The sequence below is a fragment of the Thrips palmi genome, unplaced genomic scaffold (genome assembly GCF_012932325.1).
Source record: "Thrips palmi isolate BJ-2018 unplaced genomic scaffold, TpBJ-2018v1 HiC_scaffold_15, whole genome shotgun sequence".
Classification (NCBI taxonomy): Eukaryota; Metazoa; Arthropoda; class Insecta; order Thysanoptera; family Thripidae; genus Thrips; species Thrips palmi.
Window position 1 is genome coordinate 13281453 of NW_023144624.1, and position 22982 is coordinate 13304434.

The 22982-nt window shown below is 51.6% G+C and overlaps 3 protein-coding genes across 8 annotated transcripts; all 3 read right to left on the reverse strand.

The window, feature by feature from the left end:
• Positions 1-221: 221 nt before the first annotated feature.
• On the reverse strand, positions 222-3186 carry LOC117641714. Its single transcript, XM_034379265.1, has 6 exons — positions 2856-3186; positions 2604-2749; positions 2216-2516; positions 1960-2140; positions 1754-1888; positions 222-1668 (listed from the first exon to the last, which is right to left on the reverse strand). The coding sequence occupies exons 1-6, from the start codon at positions 2952-2954 to the stop codon at positions 551-553; spliced, it is 1980 nt and encodes a 659-aa protein (XP_034235156.1). The 5' UTR covers positions 2955-3186; the 3' UTR covers positions 222-550.
• Positions 3187-3224: 38 nt separating this feature from the next.
• LOC117641708 (protein split ends-like) lies at positions 3225-15776 on the reverse strand. Of its 6 annotated transcripts, XM_034379250.1 has the most exons (22): positions 15462-15776; positions 14851-15010; positions 14031-14655; positions 13682-13953; positions 13409-13573; positions 13138-13237; positions 12850-13054; positions 12567-12778; positions 12298-12478; positions 12068-12213; positions 6557-11945; positions 6326-6455; positions 6042-6233; positions 5906-5943; positions 5691-5825; positions 5094-5541; positions 4803-5008; positions 4644-4727; positions 4419-4564; positions 4156-4333; positions 3901-4072; positions 3225-3810 (listed from the first exon to the last, which is right to left on the reverse strand). In XM_034379250.1, exons 2-22 carry the CDS (start codon positions 14987-14989, stop codon positions 3722-3724), a joined length of 9252 nt encoding a protein of 3083 aa, XP_034235141.1. In that variant the 5' UTR covers positions 14990-15010; positions 15462-15776; the 3' UTR covers positions 3225-3721. The 6 variants fall into 6 exon arrangements, with proteins under 6 accessions (XP_034235141.1, XP_034235140.1, XP_034235137.1 ...); XM_034379249.1 differs by having other exon boundaries at positions 13472-13570; positions 14031-15010; XM_034379246.1 differs by having other exon boundaries at positions 13409-13570; positions 14031-15010.
• A 214-nt stretch (positions 15777-15990) lies between these two features.
• Positions 15991-21104, reverse strand: LOC117641713 (juvenile hormone esterase-like). The gene is made up of 9 exons (XM_034379264.1): positions 20791-21104; positions 19953-20100; positions 18047-18382; positions 17580-17964; positions 17190-17492; positions 16820-17073; positions 16588-16735; positions 16374-16506; positions 15991-16298 (listed from the first exon to the last, which is right to left on the reverse strand). The coding sequence occupies exons 1-9, from the start codon at positions 20919-20921 to the stop codon at positions 16109-16111; spliced, it is 2028 nt and encodes a 675-aa protein (XP_034235155.1). The 5' UTR covers positions 20922-21104; the 3' UTR covers positions 15991-16108.
• Positions 21105-22982: the final 1878 nt, after the last annotated feature.

Below are 22982 nucleotides of genomic sequence, written 5' to 3' on the forward strand. Positions count from 1 at the left end.
TGCACATGTGGTGATTAAGTCCCTTTAGGGCCCTAGGCCTTAGTCTTAGTCGTTTCGTGTAGAGGCGGCAGCCGTTTCGTGAAGCAAGAAACTAGGGCTCTAGGCTCTAACTGAAACTAGAAACCCCAGAAACTGAAGCTTGCAGCTCAGCAGCCAGCAAAAGTTTTGCTGACTGTCTCAACTCGGAATAATAGCGTACAAAGGAAAAAATATTTAAAAAATGAAGTTGCATTGTTCTTTATTAAAAAATGAAATACTTTCTGCATTCCTAAACAATTTTATTTTACAAAACTAAATTTAACAAAGCTTAAAGTACGGACAAATACAAAAACTATAATTAGACATATTGCAGCTGTTATCAATAAGAAACACCACCACAAAAATATGGTTGTCTAAGTATTTTCAGCTTCGACCTCAGTTTTCATTTCAGCTTTCTCTTGAACATCATTTTGAGGTGAAGGCTGTAGTTTGGGGTGAGCTTGACTATCAGATGCACTGGTGCTTATTGCACTGGACTTGGTTGATATTCTTGCAGACTTTTTTGGCTTTCCTACAGGGTTTCTGAACTAGGGCAAGGAACATTGATATTAGATGCACTTGACTTTGCTGATCTTCTTGTAGATTTTGTTGGGGTGACTTCAGGGATTTCTGGACTAGAGCAAGAATCATTGATATTAAGTGCACATGACTTTGCTGATCTTCTTGTAGATTTTGTTGGGCTGACTTCAGGGGTTTCTGAAGTAGAGCAAGATTCAGTGATATCAAGTGCACTTTTACTCCTCCTTGTAGATTTTTTACCCTTGTTTCCAGGGACCTCTACTTTAAGGCAAGACTTTTTTGGCGACATAGTAGAGGTCAGATCATTTTTGACTTGAGCTTTCTTTCCTCCTCTCTTTTTGGTTTGAGGGGGCGTAGAGATGTCATCAACAGAAGAGTGAGAGTTCTTCACTGTGCTGCTAGATTCAGCTTTATTATTAATCAGATCTTTTTCGGTACTCAATTTTTCAATGCCTTTGTTTTTTATTTTAACTGGAGTAGAAATGGCAGACAGAGACGGCAAGGTGCCTGCAACTGTGCTGCATTCATCACCTTTATCAGACGGTTGGACAGTCACAGAACTATTTTGTTTTCCCTTTCTTCTGCCTTTAACAGATGTAGGAGACTTAAATTTTGCTATTTCAGCACTCTCCGGCATTCCTGGTGGAGGTGCAACATCATCAAGTTTTATAGTTAAAACCGACTCCGCACTTTGGCAGGAATCAATTTCTTTCACGACTTCAGAGGAAGAGACTGTTGATCTGCGGTGGTATTTAGTTTTCATCCCTGTAACTTCCTCATAGGCAAAGTCATAACTGCGGGGCCCTTTCCTTTTGTGGCCGGTTGATGGAAGTTTTTCTTGGTCTTGTGATTTCCCTTGACTTAATGTCCTTGACTTTAGCTTCTTACTATTTCTCAAAGAAGGTGGATGCAAAATATGTTCAAGATCAAAACCCTCAGAGTCTGACTCAAGTTCTACATTCAAATCTGTGGAGTTGGCAGTTTTTTCAGAATTAGCTTGTGATGTTGAGGGTTCAGATGCGTCTAGAGTGTCAAGAAGAGTACGATGAGAACCCCTTTGTTTACTCTTAAGACTAAATGCCTTGTTGATAATACTTCTTCGTCCACCTCCTGAAATTAGGACAGTAACTGTTTAATAGTCTTGAACTTCCCTTAACATGGTTCTAGGTCTCAAAATTTTAATTCATATACCCACCAAGATCTGAAAACTTTTTGGCTTCACCAAGGTCTTGACTGAAACCATCTGTTGTGCACAAAATGTTATCTACCATTACCTGTTCTAACTCCTTTTCTGTTCCATTCAGACTTTGAAATTTTGTGTCTTGTTTATCTGGAAAAAGTAAGAGCTATATGAAACTTCTAAAATTCAAATTCTACAAGGGTGAATTGTTTTTGGCTTACCTGCAAGTATTTTTTTAATATTGTTGTATTTGGTGCGGAGTTTATCTGCAGCTGATTTTAAACTCCCTCTGTAAACTCGACCCATTAAATTTTCTAGAGAAAATGTTACACCTGGTTCTAGCTCCTTATCACGAGCTTGCCAAGTTGTCAGGTACTTCCGATAATTTCTTTCTAAACCATACTGAAAAAAAATGAAAGTAGACATTTGGTAAGACAATATTTAAATAATAAATTTCAACCACCGACTGGCCATTACCTCTCTTGTAAAAGCTACCGTCATGAAGGCTCCATCCAAACACATTTTATGAAATATGTAGTTTGCATCAATGAATCCATGAGCCTTTAGACTTTCTACAAACTTTAAAATGACACTCCATTCTTGGGGTGTTACTCGGAACTTAGCAATATCTTGATAGGGCTGTTGTGTATACAATCCATACATCAAATACAAGGCACCTATTCTTTTTATCTGACTGTGTGGAGGTAATATGAAGGACTTCGCAATAGTTAACGCTTCCTCAGAGAACTCCAACAACTCAGAATACGAATCTCTGCCACTGAAACATAAAGTTTAAAAAATGAATAATGGAGAAAACTGTTAGCTTATCCATGTGGCTACCAATTTCCTAAATTTGAAAGCAGACCTGTATATTAACGAAAATTTCTTTTCTTGCCATATAGTAGCAAAGTCCTCAAATGTACTTGTTTGCTTGGCAAGAAACTGCTTTAATATATTCTCACAGTCTGTGTACACTCCTTCTGCGATGTAAACGTCACTTTTGTGTCGAAACTGGGAAAAGCAGAAGAATAAACACACTCAGAATTAATAAAATTAAAAGAATTAAAAATTACCCTGACATTGTGACAGACAGTCACTCACTGCCTCCACAACTTACTCTAGCGTCTTGTTTTGATGTATGGCACGTCTTTTCACTATCGTGCCCGTGAGTGGAGTCATCCGGTGAGTCTACAGCAGCTTCGTCTTCCGATTCCATCACTATTTAGAAATAATTGCTGTATTTGTTTGGTTTGATCTACGACGACTTAACCTCACCTCCCTTCCCGTCGGCACGACTATGACAAATTCTTCAGTCACATAAGCGGAAGCAGCGGAAGCGGAACTTGAGCTTCTGCTTGAACGTTCAAACGGTTTAAACCATTTTTTGAGAAGATCTTTTAGTGAGAGTCATCTACCGATACTTCATTTTTCGGTGTTTCTTAAGAGTATTTTGTATTTTGTAAAGGCTTTAAAAAGGCAACTATAGTCAAGTTCTAAACTTAATTTATTTAACCTTTTTAAAAAATAGAACATTTGTCTACACTCTTCAATCTCAAATCATAATTAGTAAAACAAGACACAGCAGTAACCAAGCCATCAACAACATGAAATGAGGCAAACAAAACAAATGTGACACTGCAGTGTTCCAATTACAACAAACACTAATGGACTGACTACCAGAATACCACTCTGGTAAAACATTGGTAACCTCACACAGGTGCCAGTCAAGACACAAACTCCAACCAGTGATTATTGGAGAGTGATAAATTTATATTTGAAAACAAACAAAAAAGAAGAATCAAATCTCAAATGAGCAATAGTTGAAACTGTACACAGTATCAGAAGAAAAAAGTAAAAAAAAAAAAATAATTGTACAACAAAATTGATTAAAGTTCACTCTTCAAGAGAAAAATATGCTCAACACAAGTAACAAACAGGTGGATTCACTATTTTGAGACAGTGAAAGGTAATTCTCTAGGCTCTTCACTTTTTAACGGGTGGTGGTGGTGGTAGTTGATGTGGTTGCGCAAATTGTTGAAACAAAGTGGCTGACACAGGGACAGTGGGCAACACTGGGAACAGAAAAATAACAGAAATCACAAAACAAGTTCATCTCCTAAAAAAATGAAAGTTTAGCGCTTTGGGGAGAAAATATATTATACCAGAAAAAGCAGGGGGTGCATAAACATATCCTGAAGTCCCCGAAGCATATCCTGGATAAGTTCCTGGAGGATAGGCTGAAGGGGGAGGTGAGCCAGGGGGAGGAGGTGGAGGTGAACTGTCGTCATCATCATCATCGTCATCCTCAAGAGGCAGCGTCCGAACAACCTGAACCTAGAGCAAAACCGGATTAATGTAGCATACATAGCTGTTGATGACCAAGAAATAAAATTTCTAAATATTGTCAAAACACATACCTTAATCTTCCTTTTCACTCTCTTTTTCTTCACCACCTTCTTCTTTTGAATCCTTTCAAGTGGGAGAGGAGATGAGATTTCTTCTCCTGCAGATGGGGAAGTACCATCTCCCGGCTTGACTCCATCAGCAAATTTGACTTCTTTTGGAGCTGGTGGTCCGCCAGAGCTGTCTTCACGGCTTTAAAACAAAATGTTAAATTCAATGGAGACCCAGCAAAAAAAATGGTTAACTACCACAGAGAAATGTTCTATTTTAAGCATACCTAAAAGCCGGAGAAATGAGTATACCCTTTCCTGCAGGAGGAAGAGGCACAGGCTTCAGACGTTTGCGAACAGCGCTATCCCCAGCTCCCACTTCTGTATCATTATCTTCAGTGCCATCAGCCAACTCAGAATTCAACATTGCTTCCTGTAAAACAAAAAGAAAAGTACAATAAAACAATAGTACACAAAAATTTCAAAAATAGTTGTTAAGATTTTCTTGGTACCTCTATAAGTCTCATTTCTTCTATTTCAAATTCTGAGCGTAGAAGTTGACCTTCTTGCAGAAGTGCCTTAGACTTCTTATTTTTCTGTAAACATTACAATTATTAAAATTTCATAAGAACCCAACAGGAGACAAAACTGAAACTGTTAATAGAACTCACTTTGTACAGTTCAGCAGCTTTTTTAATCTTCTGCTGCCGTCGAAGTTCCTTTTGCTTGCGCCTCTCTTCACGCTGCTGTCTTCGCAACTCTCTTTCTTTGCGCTTACGTATCCTCTCTTCCTCCATAGCAGTCACCAAGTCAGGTGGTAGGAATGGCAATTCAGTTATAGATTTGCTCGGCTGAGGAACAGGGACTACGGTGTCATCTGCAAAGAAGCAACAAGCAGGTCAAAAATAGTAAGAGACCATCAAGCAAAGATGACAGAAGGCAATGATAGCCAATGCAGGTACCTTTGGCAGATTCATCCGGCGAGTTGGCAGCGATAGCGGCAGCCACGGCGGCGGCCGCTGCGGCGAGACTAGACTGGGGGGCAGTGCTGGGGGCGGCGGGGGTGGCCGCGGGGGTGCGAGTGGGGGCGGGGGCGGGGACGGGGACTGGTGCAGGGACAAGCGCCGGGGCTGCGAGGGCCGCAGGCGCCACGGGGACGGGGGCGGGCACAGGCAGAGGCGCTGGCGGCGGCGGCGAAGCGACCGCCCTCTTGACGGGCGAGAGCGAGGCCTCGTTGGCGGCGGGGCCAAGGCCGAGGCCGAGGCCGGGGACAGGACCAGGGACCGTGGATCCAGGGACAGCTTGCGGCTGGGTGGAGCACGCCACCGGTACCACCTGGATCATGTTACCCACTTGTTTAATGTGCGAAGATGAAGAGGATGACAGAGAGAGGGGGTCACTAGGAACCGCCTGGAATGAAACGTATGGTGTGTTGAAAACACACGAGTATTAATAACTGAGAAACGCACTTACTAACAGCTTCTTTACTTTCTCCAAATTTGGATAAAACAAAACCATTTAGCATGTTTATTTGAATGCAATGCATAGAGGAACATTACCTTTCTCGATGACCCCACAGGCACATGGTTTTGCTGTAGGGGAATGTGAGGGTGGATGGAGTGCAGCACAGGTGCTGCAGCCAGCGGCGCGACAGGAGGTGTGTCCACAGGGACAACTTGCAGCATGTTGCCAACCTGTAATGACACTCAATTCTAGTACCACTGGCTTGTACATGGCAAGGAGTATTGTTTATCAACTCAAGCTGATGCCTCACCTGCAGGACTCTCGATGCAGCTGAGGGAACTGCTGGACCTACATAATTGAAAAATCAGAATTGTGGGTAAAATCAATCATAAATTTGATTTTCCTATTTATATATTTTTTGCTTTATCTTTTGTTGAAACACTGACCTGCAGCAGGGTAGCCAGGGAAAGTGTAGCCAGGATAAGAGGGGTATAAATACTGAGGAGGAATAGCAGTCGAAGGCACTGGAGGAGCAGGGGGTGGGTTTCGCCCCATTCCCATCTGTCGGCCCAGCTCCAGTTCAATCCTGTCGTCCAGAGATATCCTCTTGGGTGATGGAGAGGACACCTCCTCTTCTCCTAAAAAGCAGAAAAAATAAATGGTCAGGTTAAGTCATTAAGTTTAGTTTGATTGCAGCAAAAAAAAAAAAAATTGACAGTCATGTGCTAACCGTCTTCTTCCTCATCTTCAAACTGACTGGCTGATCTTTGCATTGCTTTGGCTTCGTCATAGTCCCTACTCCTCCCACTTCGTTGCTGGCTCTGAGACAAGTGGCCTGCTGCCTGCCTGTCCCGTTTACCCTGTGAAAACAAATGAACAATAAAAGATAAAAATAATTTAAAATTTTCACCATGCCTTGCTTAGGTCTTTTTTTTTTTTTTTTAAATAGAAGCTTGCTTACCAAGTCAGCATCGATGGTGGTTGAGTCGGCCAAGCTGCGTCGGTACCCCATGACGGGCGAGTTGCTGCTGCTGGCGGTGCACGCCATGCTGGTGGAGGTCGCCGCCATGGGCTCCGCGCCCAGCCCGGCCAGGCCGGCCGCCTCGTGGTGCGCGACGGGATGCACGCCATGGTGCACGCCGTGGAGTAGGCCGTGGTGCGCCCCGTGGAGCGCGTCGTGGTGCGCATCGTGGTGCACGTCCTGATGCAATCCGTGCTGCACGCCGTGCTGGACGCCGTGTTCAAGTTCCTGTTCCACGCCGTGCTGAACGGCGTGCTCCATGCCCATGGACGAGAACGACATGGCGGCGTAGGCCGCTTCCTTCTCATGGTCTCTGATACGCAGTTCGTCCACGACGTCCTTGTCCCGCAAGTCAGGGGGCGGAATCTTCCTCCTGAGCTCCTCGCTGTCCGACCTGGAGACGGAAGAGCTCCGCCGCCGATGGTCCCGCCGGCGCTCTCTGCGTTTGTCCGGACTCTCCCTGCCAGTCTCCCTGCCGCCCCGGCGGTCGTCGTCGCGTTTGCGGCGACGGTCCCGGTCGCGTTCCCGGTCCCGATCCCGGTCGCGCTCCCGCTCTCGCTCAGGAGTGCGATCTCGGCGGCCGCCTCGGCCTCGGTCCTTGTCGCGGTCTCGATCTCGGTTCCGGTCGTGCTCTCGACTCCGGTCGGACCGGCGTTCCACACTTCGACTGCGGGTCCGCCGCTTTCGACCGTCATCCCTGCGGTCCCGGTCCCGGCGGCCCCGATCTTGATCCCGATCTCGGTCTCGCTCGCGCTCTCTGTCACGCTCCCGATCCCGCTTGGGGCGGTCTCGTTCACGCTCCCGGTCGCGCTCGCGCCTCTTCTCGGTCTCCGGCTCGGCCAGGTCCAGGTTGTCGTAGTCAGTCTTGTCCAGGCCTATGCCCATGGCATCGCCTATCGCCATGCCCATGGCACTGCTCAGTCCCACGCCCATGTCGTGGCCCAGCCCCATACCCATGGCATCGCCCATCCCCATGCTTTCGTCCAGGCCCAGGCCCATGGCCTCATCCATGGCCCTGATGACCGCCAGGTCCGGGGCGGGGATGCTGATGGGCGGCTCCAAAGTGGGATCCTGCCAGCTGGGGTCCTGGAAGGCGTCCTGGAAGCTGTCCCGCCAACCAGGGGCCTCGTCGAAAGGCACTTCTGACCAGCCGCGCGGTGGCGCCACTGACTCCAGCCTTGCTTCTGCCTCCAGGCGAGCTTCGGCTTCACTGAGTTCCCTGGCCGCGTCGGGCTGCCGCGCCTCCTGGGGCACTGCCTCGCGCACTGCCTCGTGCGCTGCATCGTGCGGCGCGGGCTCTGCGGGCGGCTTCTCGCCCCACCGCGACTTCCGCTTGGAGCGCTGCTCCTCGGTGGCGCGCTTGGCCGACCCCACCATGATGACGACGCCCTTGGCGCTCTTGGGCGTCGCCGGAGACACCTTGGCGTTGTCAACGGCCTCCATGTGCTCCACGGGGTCCTCGACCTCCGCGGGGGGTTCCACCACCTCGCTTCCGATAGACCTCCACCTGGAGTTGCTGGCCAGCGGGACCTCTGCCTTGGGCGGCTCCTCGATGGGCGGAGACTCCAGCGGGGGTGCTGGAGCCGGGGCTGGCGCGGGCGCGGGGGCTGGCGTGGTGGCTGGAGCAGGAGCAGGGCCCAAGTCGAAGGCGAACGGCCGCGGCCGCTGCACCACCTCCGCGTCCTCCTCGAAGGCGGCCAGGGGCACGACGGTGCGCGCGCGCGGCGCCAGGCTCAGCGACTTGCTACTGGACAGCTTGACCGTGATGGGAGCACGAGCCTTGGTCGGCGTCACCACGTCGCCGTCCTCCACGCCGGGGGGCAGCGGCTCCTCCCAGCCGTCGTCGGCGTCCTCCATGCCCCGCACCATCGACGGGGGCGGCACGGAGAACATGGAAGGCACCGGGGCGGGGACCGGCAGCGGGATGTCGATCATCACGGCGTCCTCGCGGGCCGGGCTGCCGCTGCTAGCGATGGACATGCTGTCCGAGCTGTACTTGTCCTCTGCGGCCCAAGAGTCCGGCACGGAGGGCGAGGGCGCGCTGGGGGCCGCGGAGAAGGCGGGCAAGGCTGGCAATGAGGGCGCGGCCTCGGCCAGGTTCTCTCCACACGTGTCGGGGGTGTCCGGCCTCCGGTCCGCCTGCCGGTCGGCCTTCCGGTCCACGTTCCGGTCCACTTCCGTGTCCCAAATGGTCCGGTCCGCCTCGCAGTCCCAAATGGTCCGGTCCGCCTCGCGGTCGCGCTTCCGGTCGCCTTCCTTCTTCTGCTGGGAGGCTTCGCTGGCTTCGCTCGCGGAGGCGCGGCGGCCGTCGCGGTGTTCGCGGTCCTTGCGGCGCCGGGGCTGCTGCAACTTGAGGTTGTTGGTGGGGAAGTCCTGCATTTCGTCGTCCAAGCTGTCCCACGTTGACGCTGCTCGCTTGGCCCCGGCGTCCTTGGACTTGGCCTCGGAATCCTTTGGCTGTGAGTCCTTGGCTTGGGAGTCCTGCGACTGAGAGCCCTTGGCTTGGGAGTCCTGGGTCTGAGAGTCCTTGGCTTGGTAATCCTGGGACTGAGAGTCCTTGGTTTGGGAGCCTTGGAGCTGAGCGTTCTTTGATTGGAGGTCATTAGAGTGAGAATCCTTGGACTTGAGCCTGGGCTGGTCCTTGTCGGACGCGGTGCTCTCGGATGTCGTGTTCTCCTTCTTGTCCCGCTCCGTGTGCCGGTGCCGCCCCTTCTCTAATTCCTTCGATTTCTCTTTCAACTTTCTTCGATCGTCTTCACTATGGGTGCGGCTCTTCTTTTCCTCTCGCGACTTCTTAGGAGGCTGAGCTGCTTCAATATCAAATGAGTCCGCATCAGCATTTAAATCGTATTTCCGTTTCAGATTACCCTCAGTCTGAGCACTGGAGTCCGGTGGTTGAGTCTCAGTTGGAGGGTCCTTAGCATCGCTGGGTGCAATTTCTTCCTCCCAGCTTTTCAAAACATCTTCACCATCGGTTTGCTGCTGAGATTTTTTATCGCCTTTGTTCTTTTTCCCTTTGCTCTTCACCTTTGAAGTCTCTTTGCTTGTTTCTTCAGACTTCTTCTTTTTCTGTTTTTGTTTCGACTTTTTCTTAGACTCGTCTGATGAAGAGCTGTCATCAGAGTCACTATCACTGCTAGTCGAATCATCACTGCTTGAGCTGGAACTTGAGCTCGTGTCCTGCTTTCTTCTCTTCTTTTTGCGATCCTTTTTCTTTTTGTGTTTTTTGGACTTTTTGTCAGAATCACTAGATGAGGTGTCTGGTTCACTGTCACTACTAGAACTGCTGGAAGCCTTCACTTTTACTTTCTTCTTTTTCCTTTTGAGTTCTTTATCTCTTTTCTTTGACTTGTCTCTGTCCTTTTTAGTGCCAAGTGATTCACCATCATCAGTCTTTGATCTTTTCCCTTTCTTTGTTTTAGAATCAGTGTCTTTGGCAGCTTCTTTGTCCTTCTTGGAATGCTTATCAACTTTCAAGTCAGAGCGATCTTTAGTTTTTCTGTTTTTTCGTCTCTTTTTCTTTTTGTCCTCACTCCCACTTCCATCATCACTGTCTGAATCACTTGAAGTACTAGAGGATTTTGATCGCCTTTGTTTCTTTTTCTTGTTGTCAACAGATTTCCTCTTTTTCTTTCTTTTTACCTTAGTCTCTTCTTCACTCTCTGAAGAGCTCTCATCATCAGATGATGAGGATTTTCCAGATGTCTTTTTGACCTTTTTAGACTTTTTCTTCTTGGTGGATTTATTTCTGATCTTTTCCTTCAGGCGGTTAAGTTCTTTGTCAACTAGACTGATAATATCTTGAGATCGTTTACCCTTATCAACCATAAGTCGTTCCAAGTCTGAGGTGGAGAGACCAGCTTTGGTCAGTAGTAATTCTTGAGCATTAAATTCTGAGATAGATGAGTCTCGAGAGCCATGGTTAGAGCTCTTCGCACCACTTCTTCTGGTTTCTTTGTCATCATCTTCTTCCCACTGCTTTTCTCGACTTGAATCAGACTTAGGCTTTTTACACTCATCAGGGTTGGTGGGAGACGATGCTTCCCAGTCTCCATCTACAGTAGCTGGCTTCTTCACTTCCCCAGGATTGTCAGCTGGTTTCGCTTGAGAAACATCATTGTCATCACCAACTTCAACGAATTTCATAAACTCCTCATATTCAGAAGCAAGTGGGTTTGTTAGTATGGGTTCCTCTGAAGGGTTTTGATGTGAAGAAAGTCCCAAATTTTTAACAGTTTGGGTGCTGTTGTCCATTTCTTCATCATTATCCCAAACATTTTCTTTGATTGTTTTGTCACCTTCAAAATCATTTGTTTTCTGCTTTGATCTGTCTTTTTTCTCCTTCTTGTTACTCACAGGCCCATCAACAAGCTCAGTTTTAGCAGAACTTCTTTTTTTGGTAGGAGAATTTCCATTTCTCCCACTTGAATCATTTGGAAAGTCATCCCACATATCCTTCTTATCTGCTTCTGGTTTTGATTTACCTTCCTTGTTGACACTGTCATGATGTTTCCTTTTGCCTTCAGTTTTCTTTTGGGGTGACTTTTCTGAACAGGGCTGAGTAGACTTAACTTTATCCGCATCCTCATCTTCCCAATCACTTACTTTGACACTTCCTGGACCATCTAAGGTACTCAATGGTTTCTCATGTAAGTTGGTGAGTTTAGATGACTTTGAATCCTTATGTTTGACACTTTCTTTTCCATCTTTAGAATCTGCATGCTTAGAATTGCTATCAACTTGTTCCACATTCTCCAGTGCCCTACTGTCACGTCTCTTCTTCTTCTTTTTACTTTTTTTCTCAGAAGTTTTAGTAGTCAGACTTTCAGTTACTAACTTTTCATTTACCTTGTCCCAACTAGACAATTTATCATCCTGGGAGTTTTCAGGTACATCTTCATGAACATTTCCAAGTTCTTCAACTGTATTGTCAGTCTTTGAGAGGGGAAATTCTTCCTCTCCTTCTTCAAAATCACTATCCCACTTTGAACGCACAGTTGAACGGTCAGTTACAAGTGCTAATTCATCATCATCAGCAGCATTCTGAGGGCTGGGTGCTTCACCAATGGTGATCCCTTTGTCAGCTTCATCTTTGATGTCACTTGTCTCTGTTTGAATAGGCTTTTCCCTTAAAGTTTTGTCACCATCTAAGATAATGTAGTCGTCATCATCATTTAATTCATTCAAGCGTGAAATGAGATAATCATGCTGTGGGTACCACTCCTGGACATTTCCCTTCTCATCCTCTGCAGTTTGATCTTCATAGGACTCTTGCAAAGCAGCTAAGCCTGCCATAGTAGGGAGATCAACACTTTGCTTCTTTTGCATCCTGCAAAGGAAGTGAAAAAAAATTAATTATAAACAATAACAATGATAATACTTAGCAAATAAGAAATTTTGAATTACAAGCTGATAATTTCAGATAGTTTAGCAGAACCGCCTAGAACATACCTTCGTCTCCCTTCAAAAAAGAAGTTTAAGGTATCAAGAATATCATCAGGAGCTCTTTCAATAATTACTGCACGGCTGTCAAACTGAGGTATCAGATTTGGGTTACCACAAAATACAATTGCTGGTTTTGTTTTGGTGTATTTAAGCTGTACAAAAATTAAATCAGAAATGTTACTTAAATGGAATGTGTTAGCAGAGAGCAATAATTCTAAAAAATAATTGAAACAAACCATAGCTTCTGGAAAAATCTTGGTAGTAGTCACAATAGAATTCAAATTCCGCCGAGGAAGGTCGAAAATGGAAACCTTAGCCCCTTGTGTGCCTTTTTCATGTACACTGTCACTTTTAGACCCATTTTCATCTTTATTACTGTCACGATCTTTACTCCTTTTACTGGATTGGTCACGACTTCTGAGGAGAGTATTCCAAAGTAAAATAAGACACACAAAAGCAACAGGTGTTTAAATAAAAATATACAAAGACCTGCAAAATAACTAACCTATTTCTTGGTGTTTCTTTGTGATCACTTTTAGAACTTTTTCTCTCCAATTCTTTTATTCTATCTCTCAATGTTTCTAAATCTTCAAAAGTAGTGTATCCCATACTAAAACATTCTGACCATGATTGAGGAATGGCATGATCTTTTTTATCGTCTTTCTTATCATTCTTTTTGTCATCTTTTTTATCTTTCTTTTTTTCCTGAGGAGATGACTTATTTTAAGTCATAAGGTAATGGTGGAAAATACATCAACAGTTACTGCATTAATTTTGTTGACACTTACCTCCTCTTCCTCAGGCCGATTTTTATCCCTTGATCTGTCCTTGTCAAAATCCTTTTCCTTCTCTTTTTCTTTATCCTTCTCTTTTTCTTTATCCTTCCCTTTATCCTTTGACTTTCCCCTGTCCTTGCGTTTATCTCTCTCCTGATCCTTGCTTCTGTGTTTATCCTTGTGTTTCCGATCACGGCTATGGCTACGGCTTCTTCTCCTAGAAAAAGTAAAAATAATGAAAAAACTGCCAAATAAATGTGAAGATGAGAGTAAAAAGACCTATAAAGTTTATCAACGTGCCTGTGGCGCCGTCGATCTCGATCTTCTTTATGGGTGCTGCCTTTATCATCCTTGGATCCTGTCTTGCCTTTTTCTTTATCTTCAGGAAGGCTAAACAGACCTAAATAGGAAAAATTATTCCATGGTAATTATCTCCAAATAAAATTAAGAATGAACTCATGAATCTCAAATTCTTTTTCCACAAACAAAACCTTTGGGAAAGGTTGAGTAAGAGGAGAAAAAGGAATGAAAAAAACAGTTCTGGCATCCTGCTTGGAGAATTTAATCTCACCTGCAAGCAAAGGATTCGAAGAACTGTCAAGAAGAGGCGCCAGAGGTGAAAAGTCAACATTACGTGCTGAGCGATGAGAATGAGCCTTCATCATATCCAGTTCTTGTCTCTTCAATGCTTCAATCGAGGCAACGGTGGCTCGTAACTGATCCTCTCTGGATCCTGCTAGGATGCAATTGAAAATAAGAATTTAATATATAAAAATGCAAAAATTTTCAACTACAGCAAATTTAAATTTTTTAAAAAGGGGCAAAAAGAGGGGCTAAACTGCACCTTTGGTTTTCTTTTTCTTCAGTTCATCTGATGGAGCAGTAGAAGATGTAGTAGAAGGACTGTCATCATCTAGAGCAATCTCTGCAATAGAATCGTTAAGACGTGCAGAGCTCTTAGATGTACCAGCAGACAAGTTTGCCTGCTTGGATAGCTGGAACGCCCTGAGGCGTTTCTTAGCAAGTTCCTTTCCAATTACTGGAACAAGTGACTTAGTAGGTGTCGGTTGAGATGTGGATGATTCATCCTCTGCTGCAGACTGACTTGGAGAGTAACTAATGGATAAAACAATCTGTTAAACAAATTCACAACAATGTGCTCACACAGGGCAAATTCCAAATGCGTTACTTACAAACTTGAGTTGAGTTCATCAGTGCAAGAACTTTCATCCCTGCTCTCATTCAAACGATCAGCATCTGACTTGATTCTGCCATCTGAAGGGGGTAGGGGCGGGATACATAAGGGGAAAGGAATGTCAGGGAGTGGAATAGCACTGGGAGGGGGTGGGTTGCTGCAGCTAGGAAGAGGGGGCTCGCTCGGGGGAGGGGGTGGATTGCTACCAGGTGGGGGGGGATTAGAATGGCTTAGATTTTGATAGGGTTCATAGGTCTCTTGAGAATAAGGTGCTGGGCATTCTGGCAAAGCTACAGGCTGGGCACCCGAGAAGTCACTGAATGCTTCGTCCTGTTGATACTCTGACCCATTATCATAACTACCAGGGTAACCATAGGAATACATGTCATAATCATAGTTCCATCCTTCATAGCCACCAGGTGGGTAAGCTGGTCCGCCTCTGAAACCTCTACTCCTGCCACGTCCACGTCGTGGACCATGAAATTCCTCTGGAGGTGCTAACGGCTCACGTGGTGGATTTGACCCATAAAACCCTCTACCTCTCCACTGGTTTGACTTGAAAGGTGAGTGTGAATTAAGCTGAGCATGGGGTTCACTTTCAAGTTCTGTCCAAGGTGCATCATCTGTAGTAAAATCCACATCATCATCAAAATTAACAACAGGAACACGCTTTTCCATCAGAGGATGATGCCCATGAGGAGAAGAGAAAGGATTGCTGGACTGCTCACGAGAGGGCCAGAGCTTCCTACTCGGATTAGTCCCTGGTGGGCTAACATCCGGCTCTGATACAAAATATGAAACATCACTGCCATTATTACCATCATTGGTCTGGGAGGGGTTCCTGCCAATCTGAGGGGATTGTGCTAGCAGAGAGGGGGTTGTGCTTTCTTCTATAGGGTTGTCTTGGACTCCTGGTGGGAAAAGGTCCTCTGACCCCACATCATCTTCATCCATCATTAGGCTTATAGTGCAGGTGCCCTGAAATTTACAGACATACTGGTAAATACATAGCATATTTAATTATTCAATAAATAAGGTTCTTCATTTTCAGAGTTGCAGTGTAATCAATATTTAATTAAAAATTCTATTAGTAAATATAGATGGTTTAATAATAATTAATGTGGATGTTAAAGTTGACATGCAAAATAAACAGATACAACCAGGAGATATTCGAATGATTTTTCTCCTTTTTTCAAGAGCTTAGAGAAATGGCGAGAAGTTAAATGTGCCCAAATGAAATACAACGTCTAGAATCGGGGACTGGCATAAAGGATAAAAGGAAAACATGGGAGAAAATAAGGAATCTTGGATCCTTCGCGAGGTTAGGATCAATGTAATACATGTTTAAACGACGCATAACTGAGGCCTTTTCACCGCTTTGAGCAGGTCAGTCAAAGGAAAAAGAATTACAATTGCGCACTGGCCTTACCTTTACCGGCTTTCACAGAGAAACCCAACCATGGCAACGATAAACCGATGTGAAATAGTTGGTGTTCGCAGCTGATGGACTTGCTCCGGGGGAGGGTGCATGGTAGGCCTACGGTCAGGACGCTGTTTTGCGGCCACCGTCCATCACAGTCGAGCCGTCAGTCAAAGTTTGAATGCACGGTCCGCGACTTGCAGTTTTATTTACACTCTGGACCACTATTATGCAAAAAATAACAATTGTTTTCAAGAGGGGAAATTGGTAAACAGGCGTTTTATCACATTTTCCCACCGCCTTCAGCAACACGATCCGGCGTCCGCGTTTACGCCCCCTACAAACCGGTGCCGGGCGGGGATGAGGTCACTCCGGAAGCGAAGGATGACAATCTCGTCGAGCGGGAGCGGAAGGAGGGGAGGAGCTCCGGTGGCGATACCCCTTGCCTCCAGTGCCTCCCGTGCTTTCAACAACCCGTGGCGTGAAACCCGTAGTAGGAAAAGAAGAGGGATAGCGAGAGGTGGATTAAGAATGTCCATTAAATTCAAAAATAAAAATTTATTCATACATTAAATTTTTAGTTATTTACAAAATTATGGAACTAGTTCTAAAAATAAGTAGTAAGGTTCTTTTTATGGCGCTTTATCATTAAGTTATTACAGTCCGCCTCCGTTGCGTAGGTTTCGATAGACGATCCTCCAGAAGTTCATGTGATGGCCGCCCAGCGGTTCCACCTTCAGTTGGAGCTTCTCACTAATGTCTAGGAAGACTTGATTTGGCAAAGTGTCTGACTCGGTCGGAGGCCACTTTTCGGGGAGCAGGTCGCTCGGCTCCGGCACTGGTGATCTGCAGATGAAACAACCATACTTTAGCAAAGCCAATGACGATTCTGCGAGGCGTTGTGAGCCCCGAACAACTTACGCAGTCTTGACGAAGTTTGTCCACATCGTGGTGAGCCTCCTGAGGGTGAGCGCCGCCAGGGAGTCGGCGGTCACGTTCTGGCCGAGGCCCTCAACGCGCCACAGGTAGCCCATCTCGTCCGTGTGCACGGCACCTACACAAGCCATTCATTGTTTCAGTTGTTTTCATCGCACCAGTAATCACACATTTAGGCCGTGAATGTAAGGTCGTCAACCTGGCCTGTCCAGCCTCCGGCGCGCTCTGCCCAGGTTGTACTCGTCCTCCACGTTGAAGCGGTACAGGTAGGTCGGCTGAGCCGCGGCCTGCACCCTCCGGATGGCCAGCCTCTGGATGTCGGCGTTGAAGGACACGTCGTTCAAGAGCTGGGGGAAAGATATGTTTGCGAGTCACTGATCACCCCCACGGTCTTAACCCATTCAAAATCAAGTCACGTCGCGACGCCGTACCTCCACGACTTGCTGGCTGCTGTTGGTGATGTTGGCCCCGCCGAAGTACTCCTCCCGCACCTGGTCGGCGATGTCGCGCAGCTCCGACGGGTAGTTCGGCGGCGGCGCGTCCTCGGCGTTGGCGCTGGTCAGGTTGTGCACAGGCGGCACGCTGAACAGGGCCGCCGTGTCGTCGCTGGGCCACAGGTTGAGCGGCAGCAGGTGCTGCAGCTCCGTGTTGTAGATCTCCATCCTCTCCGGGAATAGGTCCCATTCTGTACACAGTCCACGATACCCCTTCATCAGCGCCAACAACAGAGCCGCGAGTGCGCAATAGGTTCGCTTCTCCCGAATGATGGCTGCGCGGCGCATGAGAGCTCGCGGTACTCACTGAGGTTGCAGAAGCGCAGCAGGGCCTCCTGTGAGGTGATCCCCATGAGCACGGGCACCGAAGGCACCGCCCGGTTCACCACCAGGTACTCCGGATCGTGGGGCAGGAACACCTCCTCGTCGTCGTCCTGGCCCTGGCCCTGGACCCGACGCTCCGGCGACGGCGTGAAGGGCAGGAAGTTGACGCGGTGATCGCGCGAGGGCGCCGCCACTCGCACCTCCTCGTAGGCCCGCATAAGCTGGTCCACCGTGGCGGCGCGCAGCACCGCCTCCACGTCTTGCGTGTCGTTGAGGCCCACGCCGTCTGCGGCACAGGAACACAGGGGTGCACTATCCCGCCTGGAACGAGGCGCGCCACAGCGAACACGGGCAAGCACCAGCAAGCACTCACCTGGGTCGATCCTGGCGGCCAGCTCGGTGGCGTACCGCACGTGGTCCTGCGTGAAGGCCCACTGGTTGAGCGCGCTGCCGCTCTGCAGGATGGCGGCGTGGGCCAGCCCCTTGGCGGCCGGCACCAGGGTGAGGTAGTGTGCCAGGGCGGCGCCCGCGCCGTGCCCCGCCACCGTCACCCTGGTGGGGTCGGCGCCGAAGAGCGCGGCGTGACGGCGCACCCAGCGCAACGCGGCCAGGACGTCCTTGAGGGCTGCGTTGCCCGGCACGCCCGTCGTGTCCAGGCTGGCGAAGCCCAGCGGGCCCAGGCGGTAGCTCGGCGTCACCACCACCACGCCGTGCTGCAGCAGCAGTTCGGGGCCGAGGTCCATGGCCCCCGCCGAGCCCTGCAGCAACAAGTAGTGCTCGCCGATCAAGCGCCCGGCTTTGTCAAGAAATGGAAATGAAATTCTTTTGCTTCGCGCTTACCTTGTGGAACCACCCCCCGACTCCATGCAGAAAGAAGATGACGGGCAGCAGGGCGCGCGGGGCTCGGGGCGTCGTGGTCCTGGTCTCGTTGAAGGCGGTGTCCTCTCTGGACGCTGTCACCGTCGGCGGCACCGTCGATGTCGTCAGGTCCTCGGGGGACTCGGTGGTGTCACCAGCCTCGTCCACCAGGGCCTCCCGCGGCGAGTACACGTTGAGGTAGAGGCAGTCCTCGCGGCCGGAGACTCCCTCGGGGCTGTCCGGGTGGCCCTGGGGGCACAGGGGGCCCTCCGCCACCGCGTCGCGGACGCCGGACCAGGCGGGTGCGGGCCGCGGCCCCTGCAGGGAAGGCGGAAGGCGCGGGTCAGTCACCGTTTCGAAACGGGAACGAGAACGCGGGGACGGTTTGCGGCATTACCGCGCCCGCGTTAAGTGCGTCGACGTGCTCGCTGCTCGCGGCGGCATGGCCGCATGGCGACGAGGCGGTCCCGAAGTCCCAAACGCAAATACTACCGCGCACCGGCCTGTAATTTGGACCATATCGCGAAGCACGCTCGTGCCGGGCCGCAACAGGCAGGCCATCATCGTCGACGTGAAACGGTGGCAGTGTGCATGTAGTGCGGCACGGTGCGGCGCGACGCGACGCGCACCACGGTGCAGCCGACACGTCACGATTCCCCGTGATTGCAGTTCAGCGAGTACAGGACGTACAGGACGGCACTGAATGGTCATGCTCGCCGTGCCATGGCGCCATGGCACGGATCCGCCGGCGTGACTCACCCAGACTCACTGTGGACCGGACTCGCGGCCGAATCGCCTCCACCTGCCCCACCCGCCCCTCTCCATCCCCGGCCCCCCGGCCCGGCCCAACGGCAGCCAACCCGACCGCCAGCCACTCGGTGCGCGGGCAATGAGAGCCTCCGGCCTTCCGGCTTCAAGTTCCGCGCCGCGGGTAGGCCACCCTGCACGACGGCCGCGCGCGCCGGGCCCGAAGCTGCACGCGCTGCACGCGCTACACTGCGCGAAGTACTCGGTGGCCATGTTGGGCCACGGTGCCACGCTCCGGCTGGCGGGCTGAGTGGCTGAGCGCGGATTTGTGAGAACGCCGCCTGGATCGCATGTCGTTCCCCCTTCCGCCCGGCGTGGCCGCCGCTGGCTCCGCTGGCCGCAGGACCCACACCACTGGCCGCGTTGGCCGCGCGGGCCTGGCCTCGCCAGCCGACGGCCAGCCGACGGCCAGCCGACCACATGACACACGCGAGTACGTTCGAGGCTCGCGACCGCTGCGTTCCGTCTTTGTCGATCGGCCTGGTCGAGGGCCTGGCGGACAAGGAGAGCGATAGGTCGGGCAGGCCCGGCCCGGCGAGGCCCCGGTGCCAACGGCGAGGTGTTTCATGACCGCGGCAAATACGCGCCGCGGTGGCATGGAGCAGGCAACACGCCGAAGCGTCCCATGTCCGGCTGGCGGGGGTGCCATGGCAGTGCCCTGGTCGGGTTGGCGTCTTCTCTGTAGTCCTGCCAATACCGCGAATCGGGTGTGCAAATGTTGACCAAGACGCGGTGGCCGCACTCTGCCGCACTGCACGCGTTTGGTTTCCATCTCTATGCCTCGGGAATGTGCTGCGAGGGCAATCTACTTCCACGGCGCGTCGGTGTGTGAAGGGCCGTCAGACATGCTGACACGTTACGCCCTTTCATCCCCAACGCGAAGTGGCGATGGATCGCTTGTGCTCCGGGGCGTAGTGCTTGGTGTGACGGCGCGACAGTGTCTGCAGTGTGGGAGGATGGTGACGGTCGCGATGCAGTCACTGCCGGCGCGGGCACAGCGCGCAGGGCCCGTCGGAGTGTCGGACGATGGCCGAGATGATCGTGGCCCTGGTCGACCTGTGGCGCTGACGCTGGCGCTGACCTTGAAGCGCAGGGGGCCGACGGGCGGCGCGGCGTAGGGGATCCCCCGGAAGGCGGCGAACTTGACGTCGGTGCCGGCCGCGCCGAGCACCCACACGCCGCGGAGGGTGCCCTGCTCGACGCGCACCTCGGGGCCGTCCTCGCCCTTCCTGCGGGACAAAGAGCAGACAGAAAGCACGCGGCCGTGGTTAGGGATCTCCTCCGACTTTCACCTCCCCAGAGCCAGGCCGAGCCAGGCCGAGCCGAGCCAGGCAAATAGGGAATGCAAAAGTTTGAACCAGAACAGAGCAGAGCCGTTGGGGTCGGGCGGAACCGGCAGGGCACAGCCAGGCCCAGCCACACAGGCCGAGTTGTGCACCCAGTTGGCTTAACAGTGTAGCCCCGCCGGGCCCAGCTCAGCCATTCCACAATGGTGCACACAATGCGTATAACCGTTTAAACGACCCCGCACCGCACCCGCCTCACCCCGCCCACCTCACCCCACCCCGCCTCACCCCGCCCGCGGGACAAAGCGGTGCCTTAATGGAACGTAACCCAATTATGCCAAACCACCCTCGCTGCAAGTGTATTGCCCTCCTGGTCCATTCAGTCCATGGTAGCCAATGGTAGCCAATGGGGGCCGCGACGTCGCTCTTTCGGACAATGACGGCTCCACCGTCGGCTCGAACCGAGCCGAGGCGGTTAAGCCCAACGCACTCACACAGGCATACCCTGTCTCACACACACTGACCCCAGCGCGCAAGCATACCACCAGGTACTGCTCGACAATTTGAACGGGGTGCGCTAATGGATCCGGCCATCAACCACTGCTCTGAACGTAGACGAGGCGGAGAACGTACAGGTCGTGGGCGTGGACGTGCAGGATGTCCGCGCCGTGGGCCTCCAGCACCAGCAGCAGCGGCAGCAGTAGCAGCGCCGGACTGGGGCGCCTGGGCCTCGCGCCCCACATGCTGCCAGACGAGCCAGACATCGAGTAGTGCGTCCTCGGAGCAGCCGAAGCTGACCCGGGCGAGGCCTCGTCGGCCTGGTCTCGGCGGCGGGCAGGTCCGGCGGAAGTTCCCGGGGAGCGACTACGTGCGGCTCGCCGTCGCGCTGCGCGTCCTCATCGGCCTGGCCCGACCTCGCGCACCTCGCGATTCGGAATGGCGACCCGCGACCCGCGATGCGCGATGCGCTGTCGGCGGACGGCGCCTCTGGACTGGACGCCGCCGCGCGGTGGCGGCGTGGCGGCGTGGCGGCGCAGTGCGTCGCTGAGCGTCGACGTCGGGTCGGGCGTCGGGCTGCGTCCGAGGGCGGCGTGTCGCACCGCGTCTGGTGCGAGGCGACGCCGCGCCGCACCGCACCGCGTCGCACCTGGCCGATGACGTCATTTCGCTGGCCGTACTGGCCGCGCCGGCCGCGCCGCTAATGCCGTCTGGAGAGGCGCCGCGAAGCCGCGAGGCGTCGGATGAGCCGCCCAAGTGTACCACTTCGGCGGCACCTTGTTCCCCGAACGCGACAAAAAAGGCGCCAACGCGTGTCAAGAAGACCGCGGGCCGCGACGTCAGCAGCCAACCAGCAGCCCGGCCGTCTTCGTCTTCCTGCTGCCTCGAGCGCCCCGAGCGAGCGCCGCTGGCCGCGGTCCTCAACTGCCCGGAAAATCGCATTCGCGCCGTACAGTCACGCAAATGGGCGACGAATTTCACGGCTAGGCGGTCATTCCCGCTTGCCGCCACCTTGCCGCCGCCTTGGCGCCGAGAAGGCAGGGAAGTCGCGGCTCGTTTCCGGATGGTGTGTGTGTGTGTGAGTGTGTGTGCACGCGCGGCGGCGGCGAGTCGTGGGAATCCGCCGCGAGGCTGCTAGAAGCCGCCGGAGGCTGCACACCGATCACGCCGCGTCGCTTTATCGAATTCGCGGCAAAGCTGTTGTTGTTGACGCGCACCGCGCGCACCCAGGCAGCCAGGCAGGCGAGGGAGGGGTGGCCGAGTCCTCCGCTGCATCGGCCTGGCGTCGGCCTGCCCTGCCTGGCCTGCACTGGACCATGAATAGGCCAATGGGAGGTGATGGGAGGGGGCGCACCGTTCTGCCGCAGCCAGCCCCGCCATCGCGCTGGATGCCGTGCGATTCACACCAGAGTGACTGTTTAGGCCATGGCAGACATGCCCAGGCATTGCTAGGCATGGCCATCGCCATGGACTGGGATAGCTGGCCGGCGGCGTGGCAGACACGCGGCCCTGTACTCGCACCTAGTTCTCGCCGCGGCTCGTCTCACTCGCCTCGTGAGCCTGCTGCTGCTCATGCTGCCATACTGCTCATGCTGCTCATGCTACTGCAGCCTCGGCCGCAGCGCATCCCGAAACGGCATACGATCAATTGTGGTGTAGTCCGTAATGGTAATGGTAATGCAGGGGCGCGGGCAGGCTTCCCGGTGGCAGCCCTGGCTGTGGGGTTGCCTACCCTTGGGTTTGCAGGCGCTTTTCAGGTGGGTCTCTCTAGCGGCCACCTTGGGGCAAGCCGCCAACGACCCAACGACGTAGACCCTGGGCTGGGCCCACCAGGCTAACGTGAACCAACACCATCTCGACCGTTAGGTGCGGCAGGGAAGGGACTCGTGCTTTGTAAGAACACAACTAAATGTTCTCAATTCTATCGAATTTTTCAGTGGGAACGTTGACATTTCCACCTCGGCAGATTAGGAAGCTAGGTCCTTTACCTTTTGCTAAAACCCGAATATTAAAGCGTTTCCCGGAAATAAAGGATACAAGAAGAGGCAAAAAAGTGCTGTCACAGAGCAGCGCAGCGCGGCGCGTGCAGGGAAGGACAGTGTGAAGGGAAACCCTGGGGAAACCCTTCCGCAAAGTTCTATTTCTTCTCATCAGTCATTTGTTGTAGGCCATATGTTTTTCGAAAGGAAAACAGAACGTGCGCAAAGACCTGTAGAGAGGAACCCAGCGACCTAGAACTAGCCAGATTCAACTCCGTACTCCCGACCTCTCAAATAGGACTCTATCGCAACGCAAATATTTTGTGACGTTTAATTTCTCATGAAAGA

Coding starts and splice junctions, on each gene's coding strand:
- LOC117641708 (XM_034379245.1), bottom strand. CDS start 14,989: ATGATGGATGAAGATGATGTGGGGTCAGAGGACCTTTTCCCACCAGGA. Junction 12,214..12,297: donor AGATTTTTCCAGAAGCTATG/GTTTGTTTCAAT, acceptor ATTTTTGTACAG/CTTAAATACACCAAAACAAA. Junction 5,944..6,041: donor CCCTGGCTACCCTGCTGCAG/GTCAGTGTTTCA, acceptor TCAATTATGTAG/GTCCAGCAGTTCCCTCAGCT.
- LOC117641713 (XM_034379264.1), bottom strand. CDS start 20,921: ATGTCTGGCTCGTCTGGCAGCATGTGGGGCGCGAGGCCCAGGCGCCCC. Junction 16,736..16,819: donor GCAGCCAGCAAGTCGTGGAG/GTACGGCGTCGC, acceptor TCTTTCCCCCAG/CTCTTGAACGACGTGTCCTT. Junction 16,299..16,373: donor ACAAACTTCGTCAAGACTGC/GTAAGTTGTTCG, acceptor TTTCATCTGCAG/ATCACCAGTGCCGGAGCCGA.
- LOC117641714 (XM_034379265.1), bottom strand. CDS start 2,954: ATGGAATCGGAAGACGAAGCTGCTGTAGACTCACCGGATGACTCCACT. Junction 2,750..2,855: donor CATCAAAACAAGACGCTAGA/GTAAGTTGTGGA, acceptor TGCTTTTCCCAG/TTTCGACACAAAAGTGACGT. Junction 1,889..1,959: donor TATTAAAAAAATACTTGCAG/GTAAGCCAAAAA, acceptor TACTTTTTCCAG/ATAAACAAGACACAAAATTT.